The following is a 20,281-nucleotide window of genomic DNA, read 5'->3' on the forward strand; positions in this document are numbered from 1 at the left end:
GTGACGGCAGTTGTAGGGTTTACAGGATTCATTTGACTGTTGATAAATTAGTCTCATATTTATTACACTTTAAGATTTAAAAATCGTTAAATGATAGTAAAAATTGGCCCCAGAAGTCATGGTGACATTTGGAAAGTGCTTTGTTTTTTGACCAACACTCAGTCAAAAGGTTTCGAATTTTAAAACAGAAAAAAACTGCAAATCCTCACATTTAATAAGCTGAATCCAGCAACATCTCAGGAAAGATACCAAAATAAAACTAAATCTGAATATTCTTTCACTGCCTTCACTCTAACAAGTGAAAAGAAACACACACACACACACACACACACACACACACACACACACACACACACACACACACACACACACACACACACACACACACACACACACACACACACACACACTCACACACTCTTCTTCTTTCTCTCCTCCAACACTCAAAAGTCCCCACCTCTCTCCTTCGCTGAAAAGACTCTGGGAGTGGATGTGCCACAATTAACAGTGGGGTTGTCATGGGGACAGCAGAGTTGTGTGGGCTGGCTTCCTGTCTTGGCCTCTGGTTAAACAAACAAGTAAAGTCGCTAGACAAAGACGCTGGCTGGTCCTTACAGCCTCATTTACATCCTCAACTGCCTTCAGCACTTCTGCATTCAGCAAGTTCATCGGGCCTGGCATCACCCTCTGCTATCTCTGGATCTCCTGCTATATCTCATAAATCAGGGGGGCATTGTGATGGGGAAACTGCTCCCGTCATACAGCAACACAGCTTTTACAGCAAGAGGTTCCCTGTCTAAACAGACAGACAGCCGACAAGAGGCTGTTGACCCAGCAACCTGCGTTATATAGGCGTCAAAGATCCTGTACGGTCACCCGGGACACAAGCTGCAATGGGACGGTGCAGGACAGAATGCACAGGTGCCCAAACAAGATACAGAGCTGCAACATAAGACTTAATATATGCTCTTTTGACACCAGGAGTTCAACTAAGGTTTTATGGTTACATTAATGTTTTCTTGGAAATTGAGTCATCACTCTACATACTTGTCTGTAGTCTGAAAATCCTTAGCGATAAACAGCGTAGTATTTATCAGACTTTTCAACACAGGTTTATCATGCATCATGACAAACGGGGTGGACGGTTTTAAAAATGATGAAACTTGGGAGAGATTTCGTTTTTTCACAGCCACTGTGAAGGCTATTTTTTTTCTTTATATGTTTGATTTTAAGTAAGATTACAGGAAAAAAGACTAGCCTGATTTTCATTAAACATGGAAATAGGGTTTAGCATGAGTCAAGCAACACCCCATTAGAAAATCAATCCCTTAAAGCAGATCCTAAACACAGGACGGATAAGGAGAGTAGTTTTCAGTTTTGGTAACATTGTGAAATATGGAATTAGGCCTTACTGGAGGTCTGCCCTCCCTGATTGGCTTTACAGTTGTTTACATGCATTCTTCTTTTAAAGTCCTGGTGCCTCTAAATTACCCACAAAACCACCAAAACAATGCCCAACAATTCGGTTAAAAAGATTTGGTGTGTTATTCTAATATCAACTAATGTAGTCTTGAGCTGCTAGTCTCAATAAGAGGTTGAAGTTAACTTCTCTAAAAAGTAGTAATATAGATTGGTTGACAGTGGACCAGCTTCCTATAAATCTTCCTATAAATCCACAATAGGCTTATGTAATGTTACATGAGCATCAGTACTCCCCAACATCTGAAAACAGACTTTGATGTTTAAAATCGGCTCCCTTTAAGAAAAGTATCTTGATATTTCTTCCACCCCTATAGGAAATGCTGTATTAGAGTCATGTCATCCTGTTCTGTGTTGTGTTGTTTCAGGATGTGGGGGCTTCAGGGGAAAAGTCGCCGGGCCCTCTGGGGCCTGTGAAGGGGGGTCATTGTCTCACCATCGAAAGTAGAAAGTTGCTCTGAATGTTAAGCTGTATCTGAGCCTGGCTTCTGACACGAGCTGATAATCAGATTTACTCCCCTGAATCCGCCGGACTCCACAATGCACCTCACTGTCGTCGGCCCCTGCTCGCCTCTCGCCGGCCCCCTCGCCAGCATCCCGACCCCTCAACCACCCTCCCTCCTCCCCCGCGGCAAAGCTAATTACACCCCGCAGAAACACAAATCTCCATGATTTAAAAAGTCACTCTTTTTCAGGGGTTTAACCTTGTTAGAGCCTAAGCCTGGCTTTCTTGTGCATCAGCTCTGTGAAGAATTCTCTGTTCCTGCAGACACTGGGACATAGACACACTTCTGTCTCTGCCTGTCAGAGGGTTCGCTCCGAGCCAGTGTAATTAACTCTGTGTGTGTGTGCATGTGTGTTATGTATATGTGTGTGTGTTCAGAGGTGAGGGGGGGGTGAAGGAGCACACGCAAGTCTGTCCTCTGTTGGCCATCTGGGACTCTGACTAACTAATAGACTTCCTACATTCATGGAGGCTTCTTGTACATCTCAATCAGGGAGCTGTTGACCACAAACAGGCCCGTAATGACATTAGGCAGTTCTGGCTGTGTGAGGACAGCGTGTGGGTTGCCTGACGCCAGGAGGTCAGCCTGCTTCCTGGGGGTCTGCAGGGGCCCCGAGGAGCCCACACGAGTTTGATGGGTGTGTGCAGAAACTACCATTACCTCAGTCTGTGATGGAAAGGCCTTACTCCATGCCATGCAGGGTTGGAGGAGTACTAATCAGTAACCTTATCTAAGTATCACATCATTAACTAGAGAATGCAATTCCTGAAGAAATTGCTAGTGGGAATGCTTTATGCTGAAAAGCTGATGCTAAACTGCTATGCTGAAATGTAATGTGTAAGAAGAAAGTGAAGAATTTAGATTGAAACGATACATGAACACTGGGGGCTTGAATGTGTGATAAGAGAAGAAAAGAAAGTAAAAAGGCTTGGAAAAGCAGCAGAATATTTGAACTGCAAACTTTTGAACTAACTTGATGGCGAATGATCTGTCGCCATGCCAACGGCATTTGATGACATCCCATAATACGCTTAGATGCGTTGATGGCTGCATCGTTACCAAACCTGTGAAGTTTTGGGCCGTTTGGAGCATTTTCACTGAAGTTATGAGAAAACCGTGTTTCATGGCGAGCATTGTGTTGCCATGGCAACGGCATTTGAAGAAATCTCAAAACTGTCCTGTAGATATCTTCACGGCAACATCGTGTTTTATGGCGAGGGATGCGTTTCCCTGGAAACGGCATATGGTGAGATGTCAGATTTGACGTAGAGCTGTTGAGGCATGGAGAGGTGATATACAGGTGAAGATTGTGGGACGACCGGACCGTGTCCATTGGAGCTACAGCGACATCGTGTTTTATGGCGAGGGATGCGTTTCCATGGCAACAGCCTATGGTGAGATCCCAGATTTGGCGTAAAGCTGTTGAGGTATGGACCGGTGATATACAAGCGAAGTTTGGGGGGCGATCGGACCGTGTCCATTGGAGTTACAGCGACATCGTGTTTTATGGCGAGGGATGCGTTTCCATGGAAACGGCATATGATGACACCCCATAATTGACGTAGAGCTGTTGAGGGCAGGACCATTAACCATTATCTGAAGTCTGCTGCTCTGAGTATGTCAGTTGGAGTTATGACATCATCGTGTTCCATGACACAGGTGTTTATATTTGAGCTAACGACGTGTCCAGAGATCAAAGGTTTCCATGGTGATCAGTGAGAGGAGAGCATTTTCATTGTTCTGAATGAGAGATAAAGCTCTTACATGTGAACGTTTTGTTGAAGAACCGTAACAGATATCGGTGACATTTCAAAGCATGAAGCATGTCAAGAAACTTGAGCATCTGAAGTGTACTTTTTGTGTACTTTCGGGTTAATAATGTGGCCTTTTTGGCAGATTAACTAAAGGTGTGCGGCTGCTGTGGTGGATAAAGGTGAGGCTGAATTTACAATGGGGTTTAATGGAGACATGTTGAAAGTTTTTGTCACCTCATGCCCTCAACAGGCATTTTGTTTAATTTTTTTGCTTGATTTTTTTTTATCTTTCAAGCTACGAGATATTTTCCTACGTTTGTTTTTAAAAATTATATCTCAGGAATGTAGGATTTGGGAATTATGGCAGGTTTAAAAGAAAATATGAAGGCAAAATTAAATCTGTCCTCCACTCTGTGACATCACGCACTCTAAAATCTGAAGAAGGCCTCTTTACCAAGGTCTGTACAATGTTTAATATCTCTAAAAGTACGAATCAGATTTAAAAGTTGTGTTACACGAATAATGTCAGAAAAATGTGTAACATTTTAAAGTTGGAATGAGGTTTCTGAGTGAAAGTATGAAGGAGCAGTTAGCAGTTGAAGAAGGAGCAGTTAGCAGTTGAAGTTGCATGAAGATTGTTGAAGTCTGAAGAAGTTCTCCATTCACTTCCATGTTAAAAATGTGATGAATTATGGGATGTATCTCTGGAATTATGAAAGTTATGAATGATAAAAGTAATAGCCATGGATTTCCGACCGAGCTGAACGTTTTGATGTTTGAACGGAGTTTCTGCGATGTTCAATGTGGGAGAAGAAGTGGCGCAAAATAACCTGGCGGAATAATAAAGAATTTCGTGCGTAGCATAACAGGTAGTGGGAATGCTGTGTCCGCATTCCCACTAAATGAGTACTTTCACTCACTTTTGGATTACCTCAAATGTATTGTTACATTGTAATACTGCTAAGAATCCCCTTTTCTTCATTTTTTTAAAGTAATCTGATTACATATTTTTTCTTTAAATTAAAGAGACTACAGTTCCCTTCTTTTTCTATCCTCATTCTGTACTCCTGTTATATGTTACTCTTCATGCCTGGTGCCATGTCAAACTTTTTCAGTTTAAGGAGTAGTGCTGCACATTTTTTCCTTTACAAGGTAGTCTTAATTGATTGTAGTTTTGACTCGAGATCCTGTAAAAATATGAATGAGGCAACAAACAATTTACAACACTCAAAGTTTGATTTATCTTCAGCAAGTAGTCCTTGTCTTGAGATAGGCACTATCACTATACACTATATCTTAGTTTTTTAACTTGTTCTTCCTCTCCATATGGACATTGTATCTGATCAATCACAGAAATGCAACGCTACAGAGGGCTGATATGATTGAAAGTAATATCACTATATTAAAGTATTATTCTGGTTCATTATGACATCTTTTTCTTTTTAGTTTTTCCATCTATCAGGAGCAAAATCGCTATTACAAAGTCAGACAGCAAGAGAAACCAGCAGTTTGTAAACAAAACACAAGTTTAACTAGATAAACAACTTTATATTGGTGTAAAACAAAAGGTGAGCGCGCCAGACAAATCAATATTTAAACATTAGTAATGTCAAGCTAATATTATTTAAAATCTGTATTTTTTGTACGAAAGACAAATACAGTTATTGTGCACTAACCCTGGAATGCAATCACCATAGTTAACATCATTTCCATCATCATTATGGGTTGATCTTGCACAAAAACTCATCAATGTGACCGTATATGATAAGAGACACACAGCTTTGTCCTATGCTGTATGTGCCATAGTGTTTGCGTGTGTGGATGCATTAAAAGAGCTTTTTTGCGTAGGTTGTAATGAGACACACACGTCAAGCACTCGTGCCCGGACCTGTTCTGCAGAAGGTCGCTAGTTTGATGACACCAGGCGAGTCTATCCTCACAAAGCTCTCCTCAGGCTTTTGATGGCCTGAGTGACAGGTAATGAGGAGGGGAGGAAGAGGATGGTGGAGGAAGAAGGGCCCCCATCAGAGGCTCATGTCGGGCTGTTTCTACCTCACTTCTCCTTCTTTACATCACAAGAATGCAAATCTTTAAAGCCTCCAGATCTGAGAAAGGGACTCAGTGGAGATGGTGCAGGGATTTAAAAGTTGATCCTCCCTGTGTGAGTCACAGACAGTGACCCCACCTTCCTCCCTTTATTTCTCCCCTTCTCCTCTCCCTCTTTTTCTCTCTCCCTCTGGTTCCTCATTGTATTCAGACAGATGTATCTGTGCATTTTCTGTTTGTTTATATAGTGTGTTAAAAGGGTGAGGAGCTGAACTTTGTTTTGGATGAAGCCTAAATCCAAGTCAAATAAAGTGTGCATCATTTATTACTGCTGTTTGCTCTCTAAAGGCCACAGAGGGACTGAATGCTGTACGCTCCACTCATTTTCACTGGCTGGCGTGCTGCCGGCAGCCGTCCTTTCCTCCACATTTCTAATATTGACCGTCCTGTATGCTTTTATCTCCCCTGTCCCGACAGTGTACTCTAAAGAGTTTTATCACCCTTGAGATAATTTTATGCCTCCTTTCTTTAAAAAAGAAGGACAGTTGTGGGTGTGATAGGAGAAAGCTAGAGGTAGTGTGTGTTGAGAAAATAAAGGTGTCTGTGATCTGTTTTCACGACACAAGGGGGCAGTGGTGGCACCATGCATCATTTGAATTCTCCACCAACAGCAGCAGAGTTTCTCCATCAGGCTTTTATTTTGTAGTAGCATGGAACACAGATGCGTCTCAGAGGGACTTTTAGTTTGAATTGATCGTTTTTTTTTGATCAGAATTAATGTTTTAATTGGTTAAATATGAGAACAATAATAATTTGTATTGTAAAAATACTGCAAATATTTTTATTTTATGTTCCACACCAAAACAAAGTTAGTACAATCAAAGTGTCAAGATCCTTCAATTTGGAAAAATATTAAAAGTTTTGACAATTAGTCAAAAGTGTGCTTTCTTTTTCTCACGTCCAATGAGAGGGACATACAATTTCAATGAGGATAATCTTTATGTTTTAAAGATTTAAAAAACACGATATCTATCCGTAATGTGTATTTCAGATAATATGATATTTTACTTTGAGCTATTTATTTACCTTTTTTACTTTAACGTTGTAGTATTTTCAATGTATTCTTTAAATGTTTTAAATATTTATTAGTTTAATGGTTTGTTAATGTTTTTTTTGCCTACTTATTTTAATATTTTCTTCTCTAAATCTTCTCTTCCAGGCCCACGATCGTCCGAATGATCGTCCCTTAATGTGTCCTCGGTTCCTGTCTCACATGAAAGCTGGTCCCTCAGACCTCAGACCTCCTTGTTTCCTGAGTTCCAAGTCCAGACCACCGCCTCCATCCCAGGGGAGGAAGCTGAAAACACACATTCTCATTACAGCCCCGCGGACACAAGCGCTGGATGGTGAGGCTTATCAACAAACACCTGTTACTTTCACACCATCACAGCCACAACAGGAGGAGGGCTCTGCCTCCTTTGACTCCCCAGCTCTGCTCATTAACAAGTTTTCTCGCCTTTTCTTCCTCTCTTGGAGCAGTGGAGGTAGAGGCCACCAAGCTTGTCGTTAGCTCTTAATCTCTCTCTGTGGTTGTGTTTGGTTAAGTGCAAATTCCCTCTCTGGCAAGGAAGTGCCCACAGCGCCGCCCTCCTGGTGCTCTGCTGCTGGGAGTGAAAGGCCCGGGGCTGGGGAGACCTGCCGCTCCTTTCAGAGCCCGGCCTCTGATGTGAAGGCATTTCTTCCCGGCACACACCTCAGCCCACAGCAGGGCCCTGCTTTCACCATGCTGGGGTGTGTGTGAGTGTGTGTATGGCAGAGGAGGGGGGGCATTTCTCAACACCAGGGTCTAATACTAATTATTCTGCCATATGGTGGTCGGCTCTCGCACAATCGCCCTTAAACCCGCTCCCTTAAGAAACGTGGTGCGCCCTACGCCTTGGCTTTGCACTCTGACACATGTACACACACACACACGCACACGCACACACACCCATTCACGTACACTTGTGTGTGTAACAGATGGGAATGGCAGCGCATTGTAAGAGGAGGCAGTGCAGAAATGTGCTCTCCAATGTGTTCTCTTTATCCCCCTGTGCTGACTTCTCTTGGCGGCAGCCCCCAGGAAACAAGAGCAGATTGTCTGACACCCTCCAACCCCCCATCACACATACACCCTCTCAGTGGTCAATAAAAAAGTAGGAAGGGAGAGAAAGGAAGGGTGTGCAGAGGCAGAAGGGGAAGAATGGAGGAGGCGGCGGCGGGGAAATGGGCGGCGCTGGTTGGAGTTGATGTTTGTGGAAGAGAATCTTAGAGGGATGAAAGGAGAGGTTCAGAAGAAGAAAGAGGAGTTGGAGAAGGGGAGATAATTATTGTTTTAAGAACAGAGAAGGTTGTGCAAGGGCTTTAGAAATGAGTTATCTCTTTAGCGCTCAAGATTATTAATCAAGTCATTGATTAGGTCACTTATCAAACAAAAACAATTGTTCTATATTCTCTCATGCATTCAATTTTATACCGTTTCATTCAGTTTTTACTTCACTGACACTCCTCACAAACTTGTTCCCAAAGTGTTTTAGGACATCTGTTAAGGACATGATATCCTGACCTGCACACAAACTCCCCTGCCCTCAGGACTGATTGCTGTTGTGGATATGCAGTTTAGAAACAGCCAGCTGCTCCAGGGGGGCGATATCTCGCTGCCATTGTTAGCAGACCGACCCTCCCAGCAGGAAACAAACATTTACTCCAGCAGTGAGCAAAGTAGGAAAGAGGGTGTCACAAGCAGACATGAAACTTGATCCACAACATCCGTCTTTGTTGAACAGCGAGAAGAGGCATGCTTTTATAATGCTCTGGGTCAAACACCAAAATCCCTTGTAGGAAAGAATACAAGTTATTGGCCAGCGAAGGTAGGAAAATAGTAATCTGATTTACACAGAAATACATACAAAGAAAAACAGGTCCACAAATTCGAAAAATAACATTAACAAAGATGCTCCAATTTAACAGAAATTGCTTTCATATTCTGGGATAAGAGAGGTACTCTGAAATAAATAATACATATCTTTCATGTTTTTGTCTTCCTTAAAGGCTACTTCCATCTTAATCCAGACAGAAGAGGAAATCATGTGCAGATTACAGGAAGGCCCTCTTCTGTTGTTGTTCCCTCTCTTCCACTGCCTCCTACTCCCCCATCATCCACCATCAATCCAACAACTCCCCTCAAAACCAACCTTCACCCTGACTTTGAGAGACAAGAGAGCAGGCCCAACTCTGTGCCAGCGTCTCCCTCCTACCCTCTTCTTTCTCAGGAAGAACAAAATGAACATCAGCAGGAGGAGAGAGCGCCACAACCTGCTGTGGAGGAGTCAGACTGGAAGCTGCATCTTGGGCCTGCTGGACCTGAACTCTCCCCGCCTCCAGCTTCTACAACCTCACACGGGTCTCTCTCAGATTTAAGTCGTCCACCGTCGAGTATGTTCAGCCGCAGCACCAACCTCGCCAGTGGCAGGAGCAGCTTCCTGTCTGGTAAATCTCCTATTGGTGGAAGTCGTTTTAACTTTGGCTGTAACCTCTGTAGCCTTTAGAAGAACCCACGGAGGGGAAATGTACATTTGTTACAGCAGAAAAGAGCCAAACAGCTCAATGTTAACTAAGAAGCATGCATAAAAAAAAAATTAAAGATAAAAACTATTTAAAAATTACACAATTTACAAAATACACATATACAATAAATAGAACAAAAGTACGTTAAATAAAGTAAATATAAGGAAAAAAAAAACATTTTTTCAGGATCTTAACACTTCTATTTTTCATTTTGTATTTCAAATGAATTTCAGGTATGACTCAATGACTCCATTTCACAAAATAACATTTATGATTTATTGTACTATTTTGCGTCATACAGGGCTCTATAGCATGCTTATGCACAGGTAGCATTTGAAGTATGTTTTGATTAGTGACATGTTTCTAAATGATCAGGACAGGAAATGATGTCAAATCACAGCTTGCCTGATGAAAGTAAAGTGAAACTGGACCCTGAACTGATAATCAGGACTGCATATTTCCAAATGATTCTTGCATTAGTGACTTCAGGTTGAAAATGCTTTGTTAAATAATGTTCCTTTGTGGTTTCCGGGCAGATATCAGAGACTCTGATTCAGACGGGATCTTTTGCTCTCCGCCGCTCCATCCTCGTCCAGGGATAAAGACACCTTTGGCTTCTCCCCCTCCAGCAGGATCCAACCTTTGCCAATCATCCACAAATACTACAACCACCCCTCCGCTCTATAAACCTCTATTCGGCCATACGACACCCCTAACACCTCGCCCAAAGTCAGGTGACCGTCCTCAGTCAGATAAACCTCTGAGCAGGCGTGAAACTGCAAAAGCAGAGAATCTTCACCGAGATGCTTCTATAGATCCTGCTCTCCACCCATCCTTGGAGTCTGATCATGGCCTCGTCCCCTTAACTTTCCCCTCTGCTACTTGGTCTTCGTGCCCGAGTCCACAGATGACCACCCCCCGCTCAGGGTCAGGACCAAAGCTGACCCCCTCCCCATCTCTGCTCGAGTCTAATCGCTGGCCTGTCCTGCCTCCAATCTCCCCTGTCAGAGGTGAGAAATGAGCTCTGCCACATATGGCTCTTTCACAGCCTCCTCCCTGCCAGGCGCTACCCTCCTGCCCATGTTCTTAGGGGCCCGATTATACTGAACATGGCTGGACATCCACCCGCAGACAAAGAGGCTGAGCCAGACACAGAGAATTCAAAGCCTGCTTCCATAGTGAGGCGTTATGATGCTCCTGCCCCCATCAATACGTTGTGAAAGCATTGCTGTCAGCCTGTTTTTCCCACCTCCTCCCACCCCATAATAAATAACGCAGAAAGCCTTTCTTTTTCTTCTAAATCAGCAATAGAAAGGAGGGCTTTTGATGAAAAGCTGGTACCGTTTGATTCCCCGTTCAAAGGCATGAGGCCCCAACAATAGAAGTCGGGGTGCCTACCTCGTGTGCCGCGGCTCCCCCGTGCCCTCGCTATTCTCTGGGCTATGAGAGGGAGACGTGTAGCCGATGGTCATAAATCCACACTGACCAACACTCGCTGACGGCAGAACACTGCGGAGCGACGCCACAATAGAATACCTCTGCAGCTTTCCTGCGGACACTAATTTACCGTTCCCAATAGGGATAAAGGACGGGGCCACTGACATCTGACTCCTCCTGGAACTTTATGAAAGACAGCAAACAATGTGGAAATTGTGTAGGGATTTTCTCTTTTCTATCCGAGACATCTACTGTTCTCTGTGTGGTGCTGTACTGCGGGGGGGGCCCGTGCTGTATCGAAGCACGCTGTTCTCTTCATAGCACACACAGTGCGAGTGTCACTGGTTCATTTATTTCCCTGCAGATGGAGGCACCTCAGCTTAGTGTGGCCTCAATGTAGCAGCTTGTCAAGCTGAAAGGATTCTGGTTCACTACAACTTGGGTCTATTTTCATGGTTTTGCCAATCATTTGTAATTATTATGATGACTCACTAAAATTGGCTGAGATTTCAGAACACAGCGACACAGCGAGACAGAGAAAAAAGGCAAAGGCAAACTCTTTGCGGATACAGGAAACGACAAACACTTCTAGTGGCCCATAAGTGATTATAGGGAGTCCACTAGGGATGTAACGATATATCGAATATCGCGATATCGCGGTAAATAAACGTCTCAATACCGTCATGAGGCTGACAAAATCTACCTTTTTCTTTTATTATTATTTTTAAATAATGGGGGTGGGTTACCTTGGTTGGTGATTGGCCAATGGTTACACAAGCCAAAAAATAGTTATGACATCATAAAGTGGCCAAAATCTGATCAGCTCATTTTCAGACAGGTTTTTATATAAATGGATCAGGACAAAAAGTGAGCAAATATTTTTTCCTGAAACCTTCAGAATCTCTTTACACAGAGGGGACACATGTTTATGTAGAAGAGACATGAAAAAGTGGATTCTGCATAATAGGTGACCTTTAAGGCCCAAGTTCTTCTTAATCAAAATCTTTTAAGAAGATTTGTAGAGGGATATTTGTGTCCAAGAACTGATTTTCTTAGAAATAAAGACCCCTGGAAAATTATAAAAAAGCAGTAGATGAGGAAGTTTCTGCAGGATCAAATTGGATAATACATACTGTATATGGCTGATGGGAGTCTCATCGTCTCACTCAGCCCTTTTTGACCCTCATCATGGTTTTTTCAGACCCCCTACAATGTACAGCGTGACCCTGAGCTGACCTGTTTTGAGCAACATCTCCAGAGTGTAACTGTCCTTGACAATGAAGCAGGGCCCTGTCCTGGCCTGGCCTTTCCTCTCCCACTCTGGTCCTTTTGGCCCCGGCACAGAGAAGGCCTTGTCTGCCTTTAACTCTGTCATATCAAACCCTCTGACCCCCCCATCGCCACCTTTAACCTCCCCGAAAAAACTCTCCCTGACTTGGTGCAGCCTTCCTCATCTGCTGAGAATGACAGCTGAGTTGACAGCAGCAATATGCTTTGAAGTGTCAAGTCAAGTCCCGCCATTGTCTCCCTGAGTAGAGCACCGAGCCGCTCAAGTGCACAATAGTGCAGCGGTGTGTGTGTCGTTGTTCAGATACTTGACTGCGTGAGGGCGGTTCCATGTGTACATTTAAACTTGTCCATGTGGGCAGACACCGAGGAGCTGAGTTTGCCTTTTTTCATTTAGAGCCTCTGTATAAATTATCCTTTTGTCCGAGCCAAGCTGTTGTGCATTTCTAATGTGAGAAAAGCCCAGAAAAGCCTCTTTCAGGAGAAATACAAAACACACCACCCAGCGAAACAGTTTCTCTCACTAATCCTCTGATTTCTAAACCAGGCAAAACGTTTTTTGTTTTGATGGTTTAAAGGAGATAAGTGATTACTTATTAGCCTGACAGTTTTAGCATTCCTTTGAGTGGTAATTTGAGTTTAGGTGAAGAATTTGTGTTTCGTGAAGGTGAGCTCTGACTAAAGCGCTGTGCTACTTACCTGGCCTGGGGGCTGCACTCATGGAGGTCCTGGGCTTGTGTGTCCACTTGTCAGAGTGTAAAACCGGGAAGGGACAGCTTTAACTAAACCCACAACAACATGCAACCCAGATTTAAAATCTGATAGCTGCACCAGGAAACCTCCTCCAGGAGATTTGCTTTAGCTCTCTTCTTCTAACAAATCCAGTCTACATCCCTGAGATTTACTGAAAAAATAACGATGGGTTGGAAAGCAATTTGATGCATTCATTTTTCAAAATATCTTGCAATGAGATTATGAATTAAGTGTAGTGAATCTTTTTTTTGTATTATTGCTATCTTACTAATTAAAAAGGAAAAAGATAACCTTGAAGCATATACATCTATTTATCTTATATAAGAAAGTATGTAATATTACTTCCTGAATTTCCCTTGTTGCTTTGTGCTGATCATTTCTCCCAGTTATTTTATTATTCATGCACCTTTTTGCTGTTTCCTATTATTTCCTAATGAAACAATCCGCTGTGTCCACATGTATCATTAAAGCTGCGTCCAACCCTCATTCTTGTGTTTATCATCATGACTCATTCCTCCCACTGTGTGCAGGTCGCTGTGGCTCAGCAGCGTCTCGCTACTCGGAGCTCAGCTGCAGTCAGTCTCATGCGTTCGATGAACTGGAGGCCATCGCCCCTCGGTCCATTTCCTGTCAGTCTCTGGACCTGCCCTCAGACTCATCCTGTAGCCCTTCACCTAACACAGGTACACACACACACACACACACACGATTTAGATTTTCCAATACTTCTGTTTATAACAAATGACATCAGCCTCAGTGGTATTTTTGTTAGTTGTGTCTTTTAGTCCTAATTAGCAAATGTTAGCCTGCGAAGATGCTATGGTGATTTTTATGGTAAACACTATACCTGTTTAACATCAGTTTATTGCCGTTGTCATTGAGAGCACAAAGCCTGCTGACATTACTGTTAAGCTCAAAGCACCTCACAAATTGCCAGCTAAGTGGAGTCTTAGTATTGTTTTCCATTATTATATCAATGGTTTTGACAAAAAAAATACAACACTTTCATAGAAGAAACATCTAAAAAAAAGCGTTTTAGTTTTTTTACCAAAACTCCAAACCTAAAAATGCTTTTAATTTACAATGAGACAATACAGAGAATACCAGCAAATGATGAGATGTTTGCCATATCAATTCAATTATATACAAATTATACGTTTATCAAATCCATTGATTAATTGATTGCTTTTTTAGGTTCATAACGTGAAATTCAAACCTCTTCATCATGAGATTAACATTATAAATGTTCTATTTTGTTGTTTAAATATATCATTAAACATATTGTGCACATTACATCAAAGCTCGAAAAGTTAGCTAGTGACTTTTTTTCTTTCTGGAGATGAATTATTCTGACAAAAGTGAAAAAAACAACATAAAGCGACTGATTGTCTGAGCTGCCAACATGGTGATGTAATCAATGTCTTAATGTTCTGCTGTTTGTTTGTTGCTGTTTCCATCTCTTTGTGGCTCCCAGTAAAGTCTCAATTAGACATGCCCTCTTCCTCTGACTTCTGCCGTGTTACAGACGGGGACGGGCTTATCTGAGCGCTCACTGTGTCCGCTCTTTGTGTCGGCCCATGTTGCCCAACAAAAGCAGAGTAAATGCAATGTGTGTGTGCATGCCTCTGAGAGATAGCGTGTGTATGTGTGTCCTGGAGGTGGTTCAGTGAGCTGCCGAGAGAGAAATCAGCCAATGAAGACCTCCTCCACCTCCCTCATAGCCCGCTAATCCCTGACAAGGTGTTTAACCTGCTTGCTTGACCCGAACCTCCGTCTGACTCCGACAACCTTTGCCCCGAGGATGTGGAGGGATCAGGGCGACCGCTGCCGTAGCAACCACAGGGCGATAACATCAATCCAAATGCTCTTCCCAGTGGAAGCTAATGCTAGACTGATTGTTATCAGAGAATTATTTGCATTTATATGGAACAAGGCTGATTTAGAGCTCCACTGAGCAGGATTTTTATTGAAAAATACAGATATGTTATCAGCCAGTCACAAACTGGAAGAATAATAGTTGATCCTCAAAAACATGATGGAGGGGACTAGGCCTCGTTTTAGATTGCAGAAAAGGACAATTTAGTTTAAAGCTGCTGAAGCACAAGGCAAGGCAAGGCAAGTTTATTTATATAGCACTTTTCAACACAAGGCAATTCAAAGTGCTTTACAAAAAATGAAAGACATTAAGAAAATGGCATTTAAAATCAGTCATTAAAAAGAAAAGCTAATAAAATAAACATTAAAAGAAAAAGTACATGGATAAAAGTTACAGTGCAGTCTAAGATATGAATAGTTAAATTAAAAGCAGTGACAAAAAGAAAAGTCTTTAGTCTGGATTTAAAAGTAGTCAGAGTTGCAGCGGACCTGCAGGTTTCTGGGAGTTTGTTCCAGATATTTGGAGCATAATAACTGAACGCTGCTTTACCATGTTTAGTTCTGACTCTGGGGACAGAAAGCTGACCAGTCCCTGAAGACCTGAGAGATCTGGATGGTTCATAATTTAGCAGGAGGTCAGAAATGTATTTTGGGCCTAAACCATTCAGTGCTTTATAAACCAGCAGCAGTATTTTGAAATCTATTCTTTGACACACAGGAAGCCAGTGTCAAGACTTCAGAACAGGAGTGATGTGATCCACTTTCTTAGTGTTAGTGAGGACTCGAGCAGCGGCGTTCTGAATCAGCTGCAGCTTCCTAATAGATTTTTTAGTGAGACCTGTGAAGACACCATTGCAGTAGTCCAGTCTACTGAAGATAAAAGCATGGACAAGTTTTTCCAAATCCTGCTGTGACATTAGTCTTTTAATCCTAGATATGTTCTTTAGCACAGAGAGAGAAATAAAAACAGTGCCTTCATTGGAAGATTCAGATACAAGAAGAAAACTAAAAAATGTTTCTCATGTTGCATCTTTTCAAAGTATACAGCATTCGAACTACAAGTGTAACTTCCTGTCTGACTCCGAGTGGGTGGTAACAGTATGTCCAACACCTCGATCACAAGATTAGTTATTCGTTATCTGCCACTGTGTTTGTTAAGTGTCTTTCAATCTTGTGGCTTCTTTTGGCTAATGATGGGCTAATCACCGGCCTAACTGAAAGTGTGTGCCGCCACATTAAGTTACACCTGCAGTTATCCCCGGGATTTCCTCTTAACGACTCCTTCATTTATCAGTTCCTTTCTCTCACCTGAGAGATCACCTTACCAAGCGTCAATCTGTGTGTGACTGCCCAACTGAACACAGCCTCACTGGAGGGTGTGTGTGTGTGTGTGTGTGTGTGTGTGTGTGTGTGTGTGTGTGTGTGTGTGTGTGTGTGTGTGTGTGTGTGTGTGTGTGTGTGTGTGTGTGTGTGTGTGTGTGTGTGTGTGTGCAGCTCTGCAGGATTTTAAAAAACAAAACGTATTGTGATTATTTTTGACTGATATTGCAATTGCGGTATGATTCACGGGGGGATTGATAATGGTTCTAATTTTATCCAAATTAACATTGAAAAATATATTTAAATGATTACGGTGTGATTCTTTTTGAATGGATCTGTGTGAATCAGATCTTGTATTAAGTCTGTAGATTACAATGTGTTGCCGGGATATCTCTTCAGCTCCACAATATTTAATTCAAATGGTATTTTTAACTAAACGATTACAAAAATAGTGTGTTTTTCTATGTTTTGAATATTGCATTAGTACGCTCTAAATATTTAAAGCTAAATTACAATAGCTAGCAGAGTGGACATGTTGCATGCCACAGACAAACTGAAAACGTTCTGTGTGTGTGTGTGTGTGTGTGTGTGTGTGTGTGGTGTGTGTGTGTGTGTGTGTGTGTGTGTGTGTGTGTGTGTGTGTGTGTGTGTGTGTGTGTGTGTGTGTGTGTGTGTGTGTGTGTGTGTGTGTGTGTGTGTGTGTGTGTGTATCATGGGGTACCTGCAGCAGAGCGTGTTGTGTGAAATCCCCACGCGGAGGAAAGGCATTTCCACACCCAGCCAGCGTGGGCCGGGATTTGCATGGGCAGCGAGCCACACTGTCACTGATCCGGTTTTAATTGGGTGTGACGAGAAGAACTTTGGAGCCTGGGGGGGACAGGGGAGGCGATGGGGGTGAGATACTTTAGGGGGGAGGGAGCACAGTGTTGTGTACAGTAATTTCCTAATCCAGTTCAACAAGTTATTCAATTTATGGTGGCTATTTGCTTGTAAAGGTCAACGGTTGTACATATATTCAAATTGAACACATTAATGGCCTTTTGATTCTATGATTCCATCATTTTTGGACTTCTTGAATTTTTGCAGTTTGACTTGCAACCTTGAATGTTGCTATTATTTGTTGTTTAACGCGTCTTTGTTCCTATTTTATATACAGCGAATAGTAGTGGACAATAACACTTTTTGAATCTAATTGATTATATGAGGGACATTTATGCAGGATTTTCTATTCTTCAAGGACTTATTTTATCCTCGGGACCTCCAGGACAAGCTGGCAAATCAATTTGTTCTGCTTTGTTCTGCAGCACTGAGGATATTTTCCAGTATTTCCGACTCTGCTGTCTCCCCCCTGCAGAGCTTTCTCCAGGCCTTGCGGCACTGACGGTGGGCTGTGACTCGGGGAATCTGGGCTCCCTGTCCCGGGTCCAGCTGCTCCTCCTGGACCGCCTGGAGCCCGAGACCTTGCTGAGCCCCTTCCCTCAGGAAGAGGAGCTCTCACTGTGGCAGGACTGGTCCGATGTCAGGATGGAAAATGAGCAGGGATTGGCTTCAGGAGGTACAGCTCTTCATGAGAAATACGCATAGAGAGATTGAGAGAAACTTATAATATTGTAAAAATGAAAGCCTTTAAAAACATAATAAAGGATCAAATCTAGCTACAACTTCACCCAAAACACAATAAGATAAATGTTATTTATCCCTAAAAACAACAATTTGAGCGTGGAAATGAATTAAAACAGAAGTTTTACGATTAATATATCCAGTAAAATAATATATATATTCTTATTACAAGCAGCGTGTTAAGGCCAGGGGCTAAAAGAGGAAGTTCACACTCAAAATCAACTTAGTCAGCAATTGAAGTTTTCTTTCTAACTATTGAAATGTGTTATTCAGTCTAAAAGTTAAAATGTGTGTTCTTGTGAAATCATTATTTGTGATTTTATTTATATTTTATTTCATCACTGACAGGCAATCTCAGTTCACTGAACTCTGACGAATCTTTCTGACAGTTTGAATGAGATCGTTTGATAAGCAGAAACCGCCAACTTAAAAACAACGCGTAGTTAGACAGGTGTGTCTGTGTGTCCGTGTGTGTCCGTGTGTGTGTGTGTGTGTCTGTGTGTCCGTGTGTGTGTGTCCGTGTGTGTGTGTGTGTGTGTGTGTGTGTGTGTGTGTGTGTGTGTGTGGTGTGTGTGTGTGTGTGTGTGGTGTGTGTGTGTGTGTGTGTGTGTGTGTGTGTGTGTGTGTGTGTGTGTGTGTGTGTGTGTGTGTGTGTGTGTGTGTGTGTGTGTGTGTGTGTGTGTGTGTGTGTGTGTGTGTGTGTGTGTGTAAAAACCCAACATTGTAGGCCGGCCTTGAGAGTAAGAGATACCTTTATGGCGTGGAGCGGCTTTTCTTTTAACGATCCGTGATACCGCCTCTCATCTGCTCCCAGGCATGCCGCTGTGAGCTTTAACTGCCTCTACCTGAAGGTGTGGCCGCTCAGAGGAAAGGTTTATAGGGATATCACGGTGTGCCATATTAATAAAGATCAAACCGCAAAAGTGGATCATTAACCGGGAAAGCCCGACCAAGATAGCCGGAGACACTTGGAACCAAGCGCTGCTTACATAAGAGAGGATAAGAAACTGAGACGAGTGTGTGCGGAAAAGCGATTCAGTCTAGCGCCTGTCGTTTATAGTCTGATAACATGAGATAAAAACTGTAGACGTTTAAAGGTTCGGTGTAACCAAATTACATCTCTTACTTAGTGGTATTAGTTAGTTAGTAAACCCTTAGTTTAGGGTTTATTTATCTAGGTTTTAACATATCTGTCGCAGAGATTTATCACACATTTTTGTGAAGATTGGCTAAGTCATTTTATCTAAGACTTTTTAATCTGTGTTCACCACTGGCCCGCACATTATCATGATTTGCGAAGAGCAACAGTTCCAGCCCCCGGTTTAAAAATTGAGAAACAATTTCTTGTCTCAAATGTTTGCATTCATTGTATCATAGAGAGATACATTAAATGGGGGGGGGGGGGACGAGTAGTATGTTCTGCGCTAGATGTCCTCAGACTGCAATAGAAGCCAGGACATTGCTGTAATGTTGCAGGCGCTGTAAACACTTGGCTTTCAAGTCTCTTTCTTTGGAGATGTGCTTTCAAACGTTTAATATCACGACTTTTACCATGCTAAAAGTAATGTTTTTTCAGACGGCCAAACAGCTTTCCAACTGCAAACAAAAAGCTGTAGCAACTCTCCGATACCAATGAAAAATGTGATTATCATCAAAACCATTGGCATACCATTTAGCTCCATTGTATCGGCATTGCTGCAGAAATCTCTTTGCCAAATATCTCAAAACCTAAACAAATAAATCTATTTGCTCGGCTAGATTTCACCAGAACTCAATGATTAAATGTTATTTTTTGCAAAAGGGAAATATGATAACCATAGTGACTTTGTGTTTTATTCGAGTGCCACCAATGTTTACAACTTAATCCGTCTGAATTCTCTAGAAGCCTGTCTTTCCTTCTCTCTGTGTCTCTGGAACAATGTTCGCACCTGGCACACGTCTGTAGACAGGTGCTCCTCCAGGGTTTTGTGGCTCTGTGTTTTGCCATTATTTGCTCAGAGGTTAAAACCATAATTGGAACTAAAACACGACATTACTCATATCTGTGCACACTCTCAAGTACAAAAGATAAGTGGGGTTTGGTGTGCGCCGGGGGCTAACACTTATGTACACACATGCACGGGAGCACGCCTGCCTGCCTCCGCCACTGCAAACACACAGAACTGCTTCCTCTCCTTTTAGCCTGACGCTGTCTCCTGTGTGCCTTTGTCAGGTGTTCTGAGGCCCCTCACAGCTGGCAGCATCTCTGAAAGGTGTGACTCCGCAGGGAAAGTCCAGGAAAACAAATCGGTGAGTGCCGCTGCCCCTTGTGAAACCGCTTTTCACTCTCTACCCCCCTCCTCCGTTCATCTATCAGATTTTCTCCAAAAGCAGGACTGCTCCTTGTCGTGAGCAAACACTAGACCTTGGATAATCAACTCCTATCACACAATAACCTCAAACCTGCCACACAAAGACCCCCTTTTACGAACTTTAACTGGCATGCATTTATAACTGTCGTTCCAGTAAAGCGAGCCAAATTGTTGTTGATAATTGAGACACAATATAACAGAGGGCATGCGGCGTGCAGCAGGTGTGTGGTTAATCAGTCACGGGCTG

At 42.6% G+C, this 20,281-nt stretch overlaps 1 protein-coding gene across 1 annotated transcript in view; it reads left to right on the plus strand.

The window, feature by feature from the left end:
• The window catches only part of LOC117552439, a 61,070-nt gene that overhangs the window by 9,961 nt on the left and 30,828 nt on the right, over positions 1 to 20,281 (plus strand). Inside the window, exons 3-8 of the mRNA XM_034225847.1 lie at positions 7,005 to 7,191; positions 8,876 to 9,313; positions 9,928 to 10,401; positions 13,399 to 13,551; positions 17,418 to 17,618; positions 19,896 to 19,972. Of these exons, the coding sequence (XP_034081738.1) occupies positions 7,005 to 7,191; positions 8,876 to 9,313; positions 9,928 to 10,401; positions 13,399 to 13,551; positions 17,418 to 17,618; positions 19,896 to 19,972 (1,530 nt within the window). The remainder of the gene's footprint in view (positions 1 to 7,004; positions 7,192 to 8,875; positions 9,314 to 9,927; positions 10,402 to 13,398; positions 13,552 to 17,417; positions 17,619 to 19,895; positions 19,973 to 20,281) is intronic.

Source organism: Gymnodraco acuticeps, unplaced genomic scaffold, assembly GCF_902827175.1.
Source record: "Gymnodraco acuticeps unplaced genomic scaffold, fGymAcu1.1, whole genome shotgun sequence".
Lineage (NCBI taxonomy): Eukaryota > Metazoa > Chordata > Actinopteri > Perciformes > Bathydraconidae > Gymnodraco > Gymnodraco acuticeps.